At 49.2% G+C, this 15,678-nt stretch overlaps 3 protein-coding genes across 3 annotated transcripts; 1 reads left to right on the top strand and 2 right to left on the bottom strand.

Annotated features, from left to right (window-relative positions):
* Positions 1-220: 220 nt before the first annotated feature.
* On the bottom strand, positions 221-5,057 carry KY384_008231 (uncharacterized protein; the record flags this gene model as incomplete). The annotated part of the gene is made up of 9 exons (XM_044816720.1): positions 221-813; positions 869-1,283; positions 1,334-1,507; positions 1,639-1,945; positions 1,999-3,026; positions 3,133-3,447; positions 3,543-4,730; positions 4,849-4,993; positions 5,044-5,057. The coding sequence occupies 9 exons, from the start codon at positions 5,055-5,057 to the stop codon at positions 221-223; spliced, it is 4,179 nt and encodes a 1,392-aa protein (XP_044666085.1).
* Positions 5,058-5,502: 445 nt separating this feature from the next.
* KY384_008230 (uncharacterized protein) lies at positions 5,503-7,708 on the bottom strand (the record flags this gene model as incomplete). The annotated part of the gene is made up of 3 exons (XM_044816719.1): positions 5,503-6,425; positions 6,477-6,932; positions 6,991-7,708. 3 exons carry the CDS (start codon positions 7,706-7,708, stop codon positions 5,503-5,505), a joined length of 2,097 nt encoding a protein of 698 aa, XP_044666084.1.
* A 2,665-nt stretch (positions 7,709-10,373) lies between these two features.
* On the top strand, positions 10,374-15,082 carry KY384_008229 (uncharacterized protein; the record flags this gene model as incomplete). The annotated part of the gene is made up of 4 exons (XM_044816718.1): positions 10,374-10,500; positions 10,571-13,800; positions 13,848-15,002; positions 15,065-15,082. 4 exons carry the CDS (start codon positions 10,374-10,376, stop codon positions 15,080-15,082), a joined length of 4,530 nt encoding a protein of 1,509 aa, XP_044666083.1.
* Positions 15,083-15,678: the final 596 nt, after the last annotated feature.

Here is a 15,678-nt window from a genome sequence, read left to right as displayed (position 1 = left end):
CATGCATTGAAAGATATGCTTCTCTACCTATGTAATTCTCGCCCGACACTGGATCGACAAGGCCTGATCGTGAAAGTGTCCCTATAAGCTTGTGCTCGTGGGAGCTTTTGTAAGGTGTCTAATATACCGAAGGGATGCCTCTCATCCGAGACAATTGAAGACCTTTTTCTAGAACCTCAAGAACAAGATGCTGAATGGAAGTTTAGTATGGTATAAGGACTCAACCCGACGTTGAATCTGATCCATCTTCGATAGCACTTCCTTCCTCGTCACTGTTGAATTCGCGTCGCGAGTCGTTCGATGCTTCACTCTTGACATCTGAAATGGATTTGCCGGACGCTTGCTCTTCAGGATCTGATACTTGGCTGTCCTGACGAGAGGTGGAAGGCTCCTCTTTGACAGGACCATGACCACGCTCAGTGTGAGCGCTTTCAGTCAAATCCTGCCCATCCTGGGCTTCTTCTCCCTCATCCTTGACGCTATCCTCGGCTTCCTCGACCTCAAGACCAATGGCTCGCTTCATCCGATTTTCAACGTTCTGTAGAATTTGCTTTACCTCTCGTCGTACCTGTCTCTGGGCTTTGGGAAGTTCCTTGCCTTGTTGTACATCTCCGCCACCAAGGACCGAACGGTAGTCACGTTTCATCTGGATGAAGACTTCATCAGTCTTGTCATCGAGCAGTCCTTCTGCGTCTTCTAACAACAGCTCGAGCTGACTCTTCACCTCATCAACGCTCTGTTGAAACATCGTATGACGAGTTTCTGCAACGTAAGAGTTCATATATGCTTTCATCCGAGCAAAACAACCGGTGCCTTTGGCCTTTGTTAGCTTACGTCCGACAATGTCAAAAGTCAAATGATTACTGACCATGCTCTTCGACACACCAATCGTAACAGGATTGCATCAGAGTTTGGATTACAGGGACATACTCCCGATTGATATCTTTCTGTCGTGCGATAATCATGTCTTTTATCTGATTGCCCACGTCTTTAAGAATCTGTTCGTAGACGCTGACTTGGTGTGACAGCATAGAAAGTTGGGCAATACCGGTTCCCATCGTCTGAGCCCTTGTCTGGATTTCACCGTGAAACTTTTTAAGTGCAGCCGGAGCACTTCGCGCAAAATTATTGAGGACCGTTTGTAGACGTCGAGTGAAGACTTTCTCCCACCCAGGAGCGATTACCCTGATGAGCGGCGCAGTCAGTTGAGCATTCCAATCATGCAAGCCTTGAGCGTTCGTATAGACGCCAGAACGTCTTGATATGGCTTTATAGGTCGCCCACTTGGAACAATCAGTCTACGCTCAAACCGCATAAAAGTTTGAGAACTCACGTATAATCCACCCGCTGAGCGGTTCTCACGATTGACAGGCGACCCCCATTGTTGCGTAGTAGAGATTGAGTCCCCGGAGGCGGCCGAAATCGCGGTCTCGTGTTTATCAAAGATGTTGTCTGTGAGCTCGTCCCTAAGCTCTGATCTGGTAGATTTGACGGTCTTTTCAAGTGCCTAGATAGCGAAAAAGGCATCAGCTTTTCAGGCCTCAACAATATAAGCAGCGGTGTCACAAAGGGGTGAGCTGTCAGGTATTGAAAGTGCAGGATCTCCTACATGGCGACGCTCCCATTTGCTGGACTTACAGTCTCAAGCCCATCCAACCCCTTCTGAAGATATCTTGCCTCCCGGGCCTGTTGGTCAGCGCTCAAGTTGGCGCCAGTACCATCGTTCGATGCCCAAAGTGTCAGCGAGTTCAGCAACTGACTCAACTTGTTGATGAATGAACGGCAGTTTGCTGCTCGGCCCGTTTCTGTGAGCTTTTCGCAGTGAGCCTGAAGTGCTGGTATTTCTGTTTCATCTAATTTTGAGAAGCCTGGTACTGCAGGCTCCTTTCGGAAGCGACCCTGTAACTTTTGATAGCTCCTTGAGGAGACACAGAATACGGGAAGACTGTCGAAAATGTCAGCGAGCTTCAACTATGCTTACAGATAGGAAGATTCTACCTCTTAGCTACTTCCTCGTAGTCTCGTACCTCGTTGTCAGGATTGAAGTTCTCTTCATCCTCCTCCGCTGCGATCTCTTGGTCAAGCTCTTTTATACCAGCTGCGAAGTCCTGCTGTATTGCACCTTTGGAATATTGATTCCGTCCTGATATGCACAAAGCAGACAATTTACTCTCGATGCTCCCCTCTTCATCTTCGATTGATGCAATGTCCTTGCGAATAGTCGCTATTGTGTCCCCTAGTTCCCTCTTCTGCCTCCTGCTATCCTTTTTCGTAGTTTTGAGCTCCTGAATTTTGTTATTAATTTCCGTCTCGGTTAGTGGCTCTCTCGTATCTTGCGGGCTTGATGGACTGTTGTCATCGTCGACATCGCTCGCATCTTCTGATTCTTCGCCGTCGAAGTCGCTATCATCAGACCCGCTCGAATAAGTTCTACGTTTTTTCTTGGTTGGCTTCTCTTTGCGGCTGGCCTTGCGCTTCTTATTAGAAGACTGTTTCGCAGGGGCGTATACTTCTTTGCCATCATTGAGGTTTTCCAAGAGCGTCTCCCATTTCTCAAGTTGCTCGTCTGTGTCATTGCCGACCTCGTCATAGACAGCCTTTGTCTCTTTCATTTCCTCTATCTGCTTTTTCAATCCCTTGCGCTTTGCACTAAGGCGATCAAGTTCTTCCCAGAGAGGTCCCAGCTCATCGTCGAGGCCTAGCGAGTCTTGAGCTTCCGTCAAGGATATGTCATCTGTCTTGCTACAAATGAAGGTGACCGAGCTAAAGCCACCATCCATCTTCAGCTGCCTCTTGAACGATTCCCCAAGTAGAGATTTTGCTGCTTTGTCGTCCACTGCTCTATTAATTGGGGCAACAATCCACAGCCCTATACAATGCATGATTAGCTTTTCCAAGTTTTCTACTAGGAGATGTACAGCCAAGAGGCCATTGATCAGAGCTTCTAACATACCAGTACATTGCTTCATGTAGCTTTCTGCCACCGCTGCACGGGCCTGGTTCGAATCGTGAACGCCTGGTAAATCCTATGTTGGTCCCTCCGTCAGCATTGAACACCCATAACATGTTGAGGGGCTCGCCAGGGTGTATTGAGGGTAGCAATCGGGTATGTCAACTTCAGAGCATACTTACCACAATCACGGCTCCAGTCGACAAAGCTGGAGATCGTACATAAAGGCGAACAACGCGTATCAGAGGCCACAACTCACGCTCCCTTTTTGGCTTTTTCCCATCTTTATCTTTCTTGCCTACAGCTTTCTCCTTACTATCGACAAAGCTCTGCAACTTCTTGTAAAAAAGCAATGAATCTTGTTCCTTGATATTGCGAGTGCTGCCCAATGTATTGGCGACTTCCCTTATCAGCAATGCAACGCTACTATTTGCAATATCCTCTTTCGTTTTCTGAGGATACACGGCTTTGATCTTAGCATACGCAATGCCAGCGTCCTAATCACGTTGTATATCAGCAAGACCTCATCGACCATGGCCTATCTTCAGACAGCAGGGTTAATGTTTTTTCGTCTGGAGTGACTCGGACATACAGAATCTTCATTTGTACAATCCCGTGAGACTTTGCCGTCGCCATCCAGTAGATCTTGAAACAAGACTTTCAACTCCTTTTCCCAATCGCCGGCGCTAATGAACTCGATGTCTGCCTTGTAAAGCTGCGCCTCCTCGTGGTTGAAACTGATTTCTGTTACGCATGCTGTACATGCTCTCATACAATTAGTAGGCACAAGTCGCTCCTCCTCCAGCATTGCATTGATCACAGAGGATTTGCCTGCTCCGGTATTTCCAACGACACCTATAACAGTCCTAGTCTTGACAGCCTGTTTCTTGAGGCCATCAATTTGTTGCAACCATTGCTCAGCGTCTGGACTGTCGTCAATCTTAGCAAGCAACGGGCCTCTCAACTCATTGAGCAGCTCTACGCTAGCTTCGACAGCAGACTCAAGTATTTGAGGCGTCGCATCTTTGATTAGATTTTGGAGCTGGAAGTTCTTTGACTGTCGCTCGCTGTATTCATCAACCTGAGACCTGATAGGTTCTGATTTAACTAGTGCTTGACCGTGAGACGGGGTTGGAGGGCGCGAGAACTTGTGTAGAGGCGCGTGAGAAAAGACTGAGGTATTTGACTGATCATTTGCACCAGGTGATGCCCCGAAAGAGGGCGACCTAGACGCATAAGAGGCATATGGTTCTACACGCTCAGGTTTGAGAATGCCGATTGAGGCAGATGATGGATTTGAGTGGTTCAATAAGCTTGTTGATGACGGTACTTGAGAGTGCAGGGAGCCGAAGCCCCAGCCAGGAGTGCTTGGAAACAATTGGCTTGTGCTATGGGCTGGAGACTGAACGTGGGCTGTATATTGATTTGACTGATGAGGTGCAGATCGTTGGTCGCTCGGTGACAGATTACTCAATGTTCTCGGTGACTGAGACGTCGAGTTCTCGTCAACACCGCTAGGTGTAAAGGGTTTTGGTGGAATGGACAAACGTGGGGCATTGCCGTCTGTAGGCGATAATGGATTCTGCGTTGCTGTCCGTTCCGGTTGCAATAATGCTGTAAGCTTCTTTACAGCTTCAAAGACGACGATACCGTCTTCATGGATGTCATGAGTGCCTATAGTGTCTTCCACGTTCACAAGTTTGCCCGCTAATTTCAAGTCCCAAGAACCGGCGCCTTGCTTTATCTGATATTGGTGAAGGATCTTACTGAGAACAATTTTCTGTGCATTTGGTCAGAGGATTAAACCAATACGCAAGTACAACTGCCTTCAAATCAAGGTTCTGGATGAGACTTAACAGAAAAACTTGAAGCTTAAATACAACTTCTATAAAACTTACGGCATTGCACTTGACCCAGAGAAAATCCTCGGTGGTAAGATCTTCATCAGAGCTTCTTCCAGCCTTCAAGATTGCTACCTTGATGGTGGTAGGTTTGCCATCGTTGATTGGATTTACTTTAGCTGCCTTTTGGTGTAGCAGACTTCTGATTAATGTTATTTACACGTTTTGGGTCGGGATGCACGGAGTGCTTACGCTACGTCTGCCATTACGCAAACAGCACCGACCAAAGGCCTGCGAGCTGTAGACGCCTGAGGGAAAGTACAGAAGGACAGATGTAACCCGGCGAATCGGCGAATAAGTCGAAGGAAGGAGCTTTTGGTTGAGCTCTTCGCGTCTTTCTAAACATTGGCCAAGAGAACGCGCTGATAGAGCGGGCGCTAATGCAGGCTAAGATAAGGCACTCTATCTTAGCGCCAAGCCTTGTCCACGAAATTGGGGGTCCAGGGAGGGCTGCTTCACAACATGACAGTAACGAGTACTTCCACAAACTCATTCCATTGACCCAAGAACTGAAGAACTGATTAAGCTATAGAGTCTAAGAGTGTAGAGAGCTCGCTAGACCTAGCTCAGCCCCTAGGACGACGTAATTGCACATTTCAACCCTCACAGGCGCCATCATAATATCCCTTAATGGCTCGTTCAGTCATTCCCTTACGGCTCATCTCTTACCCATGCCCAGTTTCGCTCGCCATTCCCAACACAAGTTTTCGCACACCAAACAGCAACGGCGCCAAGAATTCCGAAGCCGCCTGCGATCCTGAGTGCTAGCCAGCCTCTTTCCCTGATAAATTCATCAAGTCGAAGCAGTCCTAGAGGATCATGGGAATTTGCCAAGCCGTACTTGTATACGGAGCCAGATCTCTTGTGGCCGCGCCGCCTTTCTTGTCCCTTCCGATCCATTGAATCGGCGTTTTTGTCTAAGTCATCAAGTCTCTCGTTAAGCCACACAGTTCGTTCGCCCTTTGCCAGAGCCTCGTATTTCGCTCGCTCGTCTTGTAAGCTCCTCTGCAAGTCTGCAGCCCATTTCGCAAGCCTGAGCCTCCCTAATTGTCCTTCGTGCTGCGTATAATCCGTTATTTGAGCTTGCATGTAGGGTGACAGTCTTGATTCAGCACCGTGAGAAGTATCAAGAGATGCGTAGATCGGATTCGATGCAGCACGAACGATCGACTTAGGCGTCTCCGGAGCCGAAAAGCTACCACGTCTTTGCATCAGCTTCGTAGCTGCGTGATGCCGTAGACAGGCGACGACGTCTTTCGAGAGCATCTGCTCCATCAGAATACCAAGCTCTGATGGGATTAAAGGCTCAACATATTCAGAAGACATCAATAGGCTTGCGTCCATGTTGTCATCGTCTTCTGTTGGGGTGGAGCACACGGTGAAAGGGCCCTGTTGTATGTGTTCGCTTGGGAAGACAAACGTCTTGATATGTTTGTCTTGTATGCGCTTTGATATTGAACGTCGCAGTACTTCAATCTCTTCAAGCGAAAGGTTGTCGGATTTGGATATCAAAATGACCACGTTTGTTAGAGCAGCTAATCGCTGCAGGAAGACGGTGTCTTCGTTTGTCAAGTCTAGAAAAGGCGATTAACAAATTGAAGAGGGTCAGATCTCATATGCTATACCTTGAGATATCAAATAGAAGACAACATCTACTAGCGATCCACCATGACCACTTAAGAGGCTTACCACATCCCCCTCACCTGACTTCGCAGAGAATGATCGTTGCAGCTGATCTTCCACAAATTCTGTGACTTCATTCATGGTCGCCAGCTTTGACATGCCAGCACTGTACCCGGGTGTATCCACAAAGCAAAGATTTCGCTCGAGGACGGTGTCACCCATACTCTTTCTTTGAAAAAGCGAAGACTTTTGTGCATTTGCCCACCAATGTGGGTATGGCTTCGTGCTGGCATAGATCTCGGTGATTGGCTGGTGATAAGATTGGTCTAAGCTTCGCATTCTCTTAGTCCTGGTGCTTGCAGGACTGTCAAAACTCGACCCGTTTGGAAGGGAATCAACATGCACAACATCAGCACATGTTTGCACGATTGATTTAATGAGTGAAGTCTTGCCGACTCCTACGCTCGTCGTAAGTATTGCACTTGTCTGCGTTAGTAAGAGGTTGGGGAGCCTCACCTGAGTTGCCAGCAAGTAGTATCTTCAGCCGTCCCATGGCCAGGCCTCTGTCGGTAAACGGTCTTCGACTCGGCATCTTGATGCTAGGCATGATGAGCTGTGGAGCGCTGTCCTGCAAATCTGCCACACGGAGGGCTTCATCTTCACTACTGGATGCAATCGCTTGGCTACCACCTTCGTCTAGGTCTTCATCCGAGGGCCTAAGGGATCGGCTCGAATCAGTTTTAGGGCTGCTAGCCAGAGATGAGAGTGGGGCTTGAGAATCAAGTGAGAGTGAAGTTAAAGAAGGCGCTAAGCTTGAGGTGTGCAACTGGAGGTGAGGATGTGAGGGCGACGAGTTGCCCGTTTCCGCTGAAGGTTCTTGCGATGTATCTTGAGAAACGACACTACTCTGACGTGACTTGGCTTGAGGCTTCAACGTAGATAGCATCGAATGTCCCTCAACAACATCACTCTTGCTTCCTGGCCCATCATAATCAACTGGGTGTCTCTGATCGGACATGTCTGGAGAAGTCTCGCGAGTCGCATCCTGTAGGCTCTGTACGCCGTACGTACTGTTTTCTCCATGCTCTTTAGCTATGCTTCCCTCCTTGAGGAGTTGATCACCAGTTGCTAAGCGGAAAGAGGTGGGTGTATTTGAGAGAGGAGTAGGGTTTGCGGACGAAGATTCGTTGTCTCTACGTTTAGGCTGACTGATGGACTCGGCGTCTGAGCCCATATTGCTTCAAGAGCGCTGCGTCGGGACATGCATCACAGCAGGGATCCCCTTTTGGAGCTGCCACTTCACGACTTTTGAGATGCCCCGCAGCTTATCGATAGAGACAAAGAGTGGATATGATGTCCACTGGCAGCCAGATATAGATGTGCATAGGAACGAGCGAAGCTCAGGTTCGTGGGTAGAATGCAGTCGAACGGCTTTGTTTGGGACAATCCGTACGTGTTGCTATTACTGCAGCAGGTGACGTGGGGGACCGACTAGTCGAGCTAATTCAGGAGGAATGGGCTAGAGACAGCCAACTAACGACAGAGAAAGACCTTCTACTATATGCAGACACAACAACTTACACCTGCAAAATCATGATGAATTACGGCATATCGTGAATCACACATTCATACTGCCCGACGTTCTCACGATCATCATTTCCATGCCTTGTTCGTCTACCTTCATATCTCGAGGTTCAGTCTCACTTTGGGATTGGTTCAGGTACTCGCTATCATTACTCTGCCAGCAATCCCGTACAATCTGTTATTGCTTCGGCAGCAGTTGATGAGTCAGGCTCTTTTTATGACTATCCTTCAAGAAACACTAATCTCCATTCACTATTGGTTGGGGGTTCTATGCTCTGGCTTCATGTAAGTCTCGTCCGGGCATTCCACATCACCCGCCACGACCGAAAACGGGAAAAGTCTTTTAATCTATGCAGCGTAATGGGCTCTTCTGCATACATAGACACCGTTCCCATGCGTCCAGACCGATAGCAGATAAGCTTCGCCTCGAATTATTGACTGGGCACTTTAGATACGTATGAGAACGCCCTTGGAAATTCCTGATTGCTGTATAGACCCTCTAATCACCTCCCCAATACTCTTGTCTATTCATGAATGGAGCAAGTTGCATAAACAGCTGGAATACTGCTACAGAAAGGCATCTCCGGTCCTTATTGCGTATGATTGGATATCAGGATTGTACGCCTGATGAAACGACCTTTAGTGCATTCGCACTTCCGGCATTTCGCTCATGTCTCAGCACGACATGACAATTCTGCTGGAAACTCGGTCTTGCCCAAGGAGCCAGTTCAATTCGGCAATGATTGAAGGTTGCCATTTTCTGCCCCGTCTTTTTTTCTTTTGCACATGAATGCGCGAAAACCCAGCTCGTCGACAAAATGGGTCCAACTCACCAGCACCCCGAACACGGTTATTTACTCGTCCATTAGGAGCGATACATTGCTACAAGGTAGTTCGGCTCCGCAGATAAGATCAGGTAGTTGTTAGAGGCGAAAGGAATTCGGTCTTCCCTCAAGAATGTTGTCTGCGCCTGAATAGCGGCCTTTGACTTTTTCCAGGCGTCGAAAGGGAGTAACTTCAACATCAGACAACTAAATAGCTCTCCGGAAAGAAGAACCCCGATTTCTATGACTTAAAAGTCATAACTCGCTCGCCGCATGGAACCAAGGACTTTACAGCTTGCGCATGGATCATCACGTGCAGGCACGCAGTGGATGCCGATGGAAAGGCGTCAGAGAAAGGGGAAGAGCGCCTTCGAAGAGTATCGCCAGGTATACGCCTTCTTAGTGGAATGAAAATGAGTGGATTGTCAAGCAGCATGATTATACGCAGGTGAAGGACGCATGATCTGAATAGAAGACTTACCAAGCTTTGGTATAACTTCTCGTCCAATGTACAAGTAGAATACGTCCTTGAATAGACCACACGATCCAAGCAACAGAGCACAAAGAGAGTCACGAAGTCCTCATTTGTGATGACAGAGCATCGTTACTTCTATGAGCCGGCATGCACTCACTCTTATGAAGGGGCCTACAGCTCTCCAAGACCCTTAGCGGATCCATTGCGTAGTTCAAGGGCGTCACAAGCGGCGGCGTGCCTTCTCTCGGACTATCAATAAAGATATCATATTGTAAGAGAGACCGTGATTCTAAAGAATCCTTTCCATTCTTGAATCGCAAATCTTCGCCAGGCAGTCTCGCGGGTAACTAATAACATATCACACTTTAAGGAGACTCCCTTTACAAAGATTACAGTCTCTTTTGATCGATAAATAATTGTCAGCTGCTCCCTAAGTCAGTGATAATCAGTTTCATTTACAAGAAAAACCCCTTGGATAAAAAAGGCATATCGAATTCTATTCACGAAGTGATATACAAATACAAGAGAAGTCTCTGGGCAAAGATGTATGATTTTGATGATGACGTCTCCTGATAATTGATGCTGCAATTTCTGTCTTCTCCTGAAATGCAAAAGCTTGGCAGGGATGAAGGGTCAACCCTTGCACTTGTGCATATGCGGACAATGGCCAATCAGATCTCCCGTTACGCTTCCGACTTCCTTGCAGGAATAAGCTCCCCTTCCATATGATTGTTTGAAGAAGCTCATTCATAATCCTCTGCACGACCCGAACTGCTCCAAGTGCACTCCCAGGCGTCTATACACAGAGTGGTGGATTGGCGTTTGCAACATTCGTGGGAAAACGGGTCGTCCAGGCGCGGAGGGAAATGGAGCGCCTTGCCCTGTGGTGACGGACAATGAAAGCCGCTATATGGCTTGCGAGCACTACCTGACCATACAGCACGAACCTCGACATCTGGCTTTGATCTTGGTTATCTCCGCGGACACTTTCCACAGAGCCTTCGGACCGCTCCGCAATGCCTCGACAAAGCTCAGACCCAAAGAGGAGGAACAAGGAGAATACGGGAAGCTACGAAGCCGCTCAGAGTGCACAATTGAGGGCTCAGGAAATGTCTCGGACAGAAGAGCTTTCTTCGTCAGGAGGTAAGCCCTGTTTGATGTGCCGTCAACTTGACGCGTACCTTCGAAATGATGGACCTGATTTTCTTTTTAGGAGAAGGAAGAATGTCCAGGAGACTTCGTAAACAGGCACCCAGTAGCACCCCCGCAGCTCGACCCCCAGAACCTACACCATTAGCAGCAACTAGACCAAATCCAACTGCTTCTACTGCTGCGAGCCGACGTCGTCAGTCCTCGATCAAACTTCCAGCGGCGCCGAATACTCTGCAGGCCTCTCCTTCCAAGAGGTACATGGACTCCCAGGTCACAAGGGAACAGCCCTTGAGCGACGCCAAGCTTGCGTATGATAACAGCTCGAAGACAAGAGGCCCCAGTGGACCAAGAAGTTTTGCTCTCAACGGAGGCTCAACCCATTCTCGACAAACTTCGCTGAACAATGGATCTCGCTATAGCATTGCCTCCGCTACTCCCAGAGCCACGGGTGAAGCGAGGCCTCCATCAGGCTCTTTCGACTTCCTTCCGTCAGTCAATTTTGATGACCTCCACTCGAGCCTCTTTTCAGACATACCGGACATCGATGCGTTCCCTGCTCCTGGAGGGAGCACATTCAAGCATCTCGATCCTATCAACACAGTTCCTACTACGACTCAGAGGCCGACTATGAGGAACCAATCCAAGACTATAGATCCTGCTGCAATAGGCACCAAATATGGAGTTGGCGGAGGTCCTACGAGCCGGCAAACCAGTAACGCGCAGTACAATTCAATTGGGCAAAGTAACGCAGACTCTACTTCCAATTCAGTCTCATCAGCATCGGGACAGAGTCGTCGAAAAAGCCATTTCCCAAGCACTACCATGGCCACCACGCCTGCCGGCACACCTCGGAAATCTGTAGGACCTGGTATATTAACCACAGGTCTCGACATGCACGGAAGCCCGAGAAGGCCTAGCCTAGCACAAGCTGGCCTTGGTTTGACTGGAACAACCGCAAACCCGAACGATGGAGTCTTGATGAGCTCTCAACCCGCCAATTTCGAGTCATCCCGGTACGAAAAAGCCAAGTCATTTCAAGCAGTGACGCGAAAGTCGCACGATACCCCCTCTACGCCTAATGGTATGTCTCCTAATATGGATGTCTTCGCAGGCATGCACACGCAGTCTCCTGGGAGACCTAATGGTCACGGAACTATAACTCCATCTTCCAATAAGCGAATGTCGGTGCTGCCCAACAGTGCTCACGCTACTGGTTTAGCTGCGCGCACCATTAGCCCAACCGACGCTCGAAGACTCAAGCGAATGTCCATGATGCCTGGCCCGCCTCCAATACCGTTCACACCTCCCACTCCACAGCCGGATACGCCATCCTCCGCTGGCATGCCATCAGCGCCCTCGCCCTCTCTGGTGCCGCGGAAAAGCGTTACACCTTCATCATCTCGTACTACGCCTGACATCAATCGAAAGTCCTACAGTTCTGGCTTCTCTATATCATCCAGCACAAGCTACAACTCGAACAATGCGCCTGCCGCTTCTACACGCATGTCTCAAAATCTGTCGATATCGAGATTGCCAACTCTCAAATCTCGTGTTGAGAATTTGACCCTCGGCGACGAAGAAACAGTGCCTCCAGTACCAGCTATACCAAAAGCATTTGAATCCCCTAAGGAGGAAATCCCGCATCCATTTGCTACACTGCGGAAGTCAAGCTTGACCGGTGGCTCGACGACGAGCGGAAGCACGCTTATGCAAGAGGAAGCTGTAGGCAAGCCGACACAAAGTGCTTTCCAACACCGGGCCTACAGTCACGCAGAGCCGGCGACGGAGAGAAAACCGAGTAATAATGTTGCAAATAGACGGACTCTGCAACCTCTACGACTCCCGCCCCTCAACCTCCTCCCGCTGAGCGCTCCTACTGCAAACAAGATTGCAGCACTATATGACGGCTCAAATTCCAAAGAACCAGGTGCAGTGACGCCTCCACCAAAAGAGGGGCCCAGGGCAGTCCTTGCTACTCCAATGACCGCGTCTAAAGCAAGCTTTTCACGGACTCCCTATGACGAGCGTAGCAAACCGATCCCTATCCAGCCAAGGAGTAATAGCTCGCATCACGCTGTTCGAAGTGACCTTCCCTTCAGGGCTTCAAGCAGCTCTAGTACTACGGTCCCTAATCGTCCTGACTCGAACGCCGCATATGCAGGCCGAGCAGCTATGTCTCCCTTCGTGTCGTGCTCGTTGCCAAAGTCTAGTGGCGAATTCACAAACATTCGCCGTGAAACGTCAAATCCGGCTGACGTAGCTCGAGATGTGAAATCGAGCAAACCCAACGGGCCGCGCCTGCAGAAGCAACGAAAAGCATCTAGAGACGACGAACACAATACTGGTACACCAAGCCCAGCTGATCGAAGTACTCCGTCCTTTGGCACCACTTTGCGTCGAAAGCTGAGCTTGACGCGCAAAAGAAGCACTTCCAAGGCTCAAGCTACAGCGGATAGTGATGTTGAGATGCCACCAAAGCCACCCAAGCATGATGATATGCCTCCGCCTCGACTACCAGCTTCAGCGACTTGGAGTGGTCCTTTCGCGACAACTCCGAGTCCCAGTCAGAAGACTCGCTCAAGAAATGCCTCAAATTCAAGTACAGTAGTGCATCACGAAAGGAACCGGAGCAGCACTTGGGATTCTGGAGAGACGCCTAAGAAAACGGCAAAATCCTCAACCAGTGCAGCCATTCCTTCTGCGAAGAGGACCGCTCGGTCCATCCTTGAAGGTGCCTCGAATGGAGCTGGCTCATCCTTAAAGGATTTCCTCCGTGAAGCTAAAACCACAGACAACGGCCTTGATCGTGATGATATGTCTGCTGAGGAAGAAATGAGGAAACTTGCGTCAAAGCGGAAAGAAACCGAAAACGCAGCTAAGGAACTGGATGCTTTGATTCGCAGGGCAACTGCCAAAGAGAGAGTATCGCCTACACGAGCTAAGCAGATGGTCAAGCTCAACATTTTTGAAAGGGGAGAGATTGTTGATGCTGGGAATGTTTACTTTTGCGGGACCCAAAATGCTAAGAAGCATATTGGCGATCCAACAGAGACCGGTACAAACTTCGGCTACGACGATGACAGAGGCGACTACAATATTGTGAGTGGCGACCACCTCGCATACAGATACGAGATCGTAGACATCCTTGGCAAAGGGAGCTTCGGACAAGTTGTCCGCTGCATTGATCACAAGACCGGAGGACTAGTTGCAATCAAGATCATCAGGAACAAGAAGAGATTCCATCAGCAAGCTCTTGTTGAAGTTGACATTTTACAGAAGCTACGAGAATGGGTAAGTCATTTGTTGTCATTTTCGTCGTACTTACTCACAAACAGTAGGATCCTTACAACAAACACTGCATGGTCAATTTTACACAATCATTCTACTTCCGTAATCATCTATGCATCTCGACTGAGCTCCTCGGCATGAATCTCTACGAATTCATCAAATGTCACGACTTCCGTGGCTTCTCGCTGAAGCTGATCCGGCGTTTTGCAAAGCAGCTCCTTTCAAGCTTGGTCCTTCTGAAATCAAAGAGGGTCATCCATTGCGATCTGAAACCTGAGAATGTTCTTCTCACACATCCAGCACGTTCTGAAGTCAAGGTGATCGACTTTGGTAGTAGCTGCCATGAGAACGAGAAGGTGTACACATACATACAGTCGCGCTTCTATCGCTCACCTGAAGTCATCCTTGGAATGTCCTACGGAATGCCCATAGACATGTGGTCTCTCGGCTGCATTCTTGCTGAGTTGTTGACCGGCTACCCTATCTTTCCTGGCGAAAACGAGCAAGAGCAGCTCTCGTGCATCATGGAGGTCTTTGGTCCCCCAGAAAAGCATCTCATCGAGAAGTCCACTCGTAAGAAGCTATTCTTCGACTCTCTTGGCAAACCACGCATCACCGTCTCATCAAAAGGCAAACGCCGCCGACCGAGTAGCAAATCTCTTCAACAAGCCCTCAAATGCGAGGACGAAGCTTTCCTCGACTTCATAACCCGCTGTCTACGCTGGGATCCAGATCGACGCCTCCGACCAGATGAGGCTCTACACCACGAATTCATCGCCGGCCGCTCCGCTAAATCCGCTGCAAATCGTCCGCGCACTGCTCCCGCCACCGCCGTAGCTTCACCTATAAAGCGTTACAACTCCATCTCACAAACTCCCAGTGCCTCTATCCGCCCGCTCCCTGAACCACCAAACACCATAGCCAGAAACGCCAATATCGCAAAGAGCAATTCCAGCACTTCCTCCCCTGTCAAGCGAACACCTTCGCACAAGCGAAACAGCACGATCAATACCGTACAGCCAACGACCTCCGCCCCGCTATCCGCTGCTACGGGCACAAAGAGACCATATGGCGCCGCAGTAGCGGCTGGGAGCGCACTGCCCCGCGTAACGAGTAATCAGCGCGTCGGCAATCCAATGGCGACGGGTGGTGGTACAGGTAATAAACGGACAGATCTGGCTAGTGCGGCAGCTGTTGCCAGCTTGGTATGTCTCTCCTTGGATGTCCATTTTGCTCAGTCGTGTACGGCTACTAACAATTATCACAGGCGCAGAAGTCGCGGTGAGCGAGCGATGAGCGATGAGCGATGCACATGTGCGAAGTGATCAATGGTATGGTTCAGAAATTGAATAGGATTGTATATATGGCACCTTTGGCATGACAGCGGCGTTCTGGGGTATAGCGCACGCTCATTGCTAAAATCGTAGGAAGGAAAAAGGGGGCGGGGAGGAGTGCTGTGCACGCTCCCTACCCTTTGGCGGCGTTCTCGTGGTACGATACACGGTGGTGGCAAGGGATGAGTAGATTTTAACTTCTCTCCCTCTCTCTTCATGTCTTTTCTTGCCAGGAAACCGGGTTGTTCTTTTAGCATGTTGTCTTATACCCTTGGAACCAAGTACACGAAAAAGGAAGCGAGATGGCATTGTTACGGTTGTATGGGATGTTCTTGCTTCAAACAGGGGTGGAGATGCTGTTGGAATAGCCGTCAATGAATTGAAGAGCTTGCTTTTCATTAGCCCCTACTTTTGGGGTGAGCTCTAGTGGGACTTTTCAGTATGCAATAATCTGTGCTATGGTACAGGTGCTTCGTGTTAGCTACCTCATGCTTTCCAGTCAACCTTTCCCCTTCTTCCAGCACTAGACACTAACGTACAAGCACAT

Source organism: Bacidia gigantensis, assembly GCF_019456465.1.
Source record: "Bacidia gigantensis strain McMullin 20006 chromosome Unknown contig_295, whole genome shotgun sequence".
NCBI classification, from domain to species: domain Eukaryota; kingdom Fungi; phylum Ascomycota; class Lecanoromycetes; order Lecanorales; family Ramalinaceae; genus Bacidia; species Bacidia gigantensis.
Note: the sequence above shows the minus strand (reverse complement) of the source record. Positions and strands in the feature narration are given on the sequence as shown.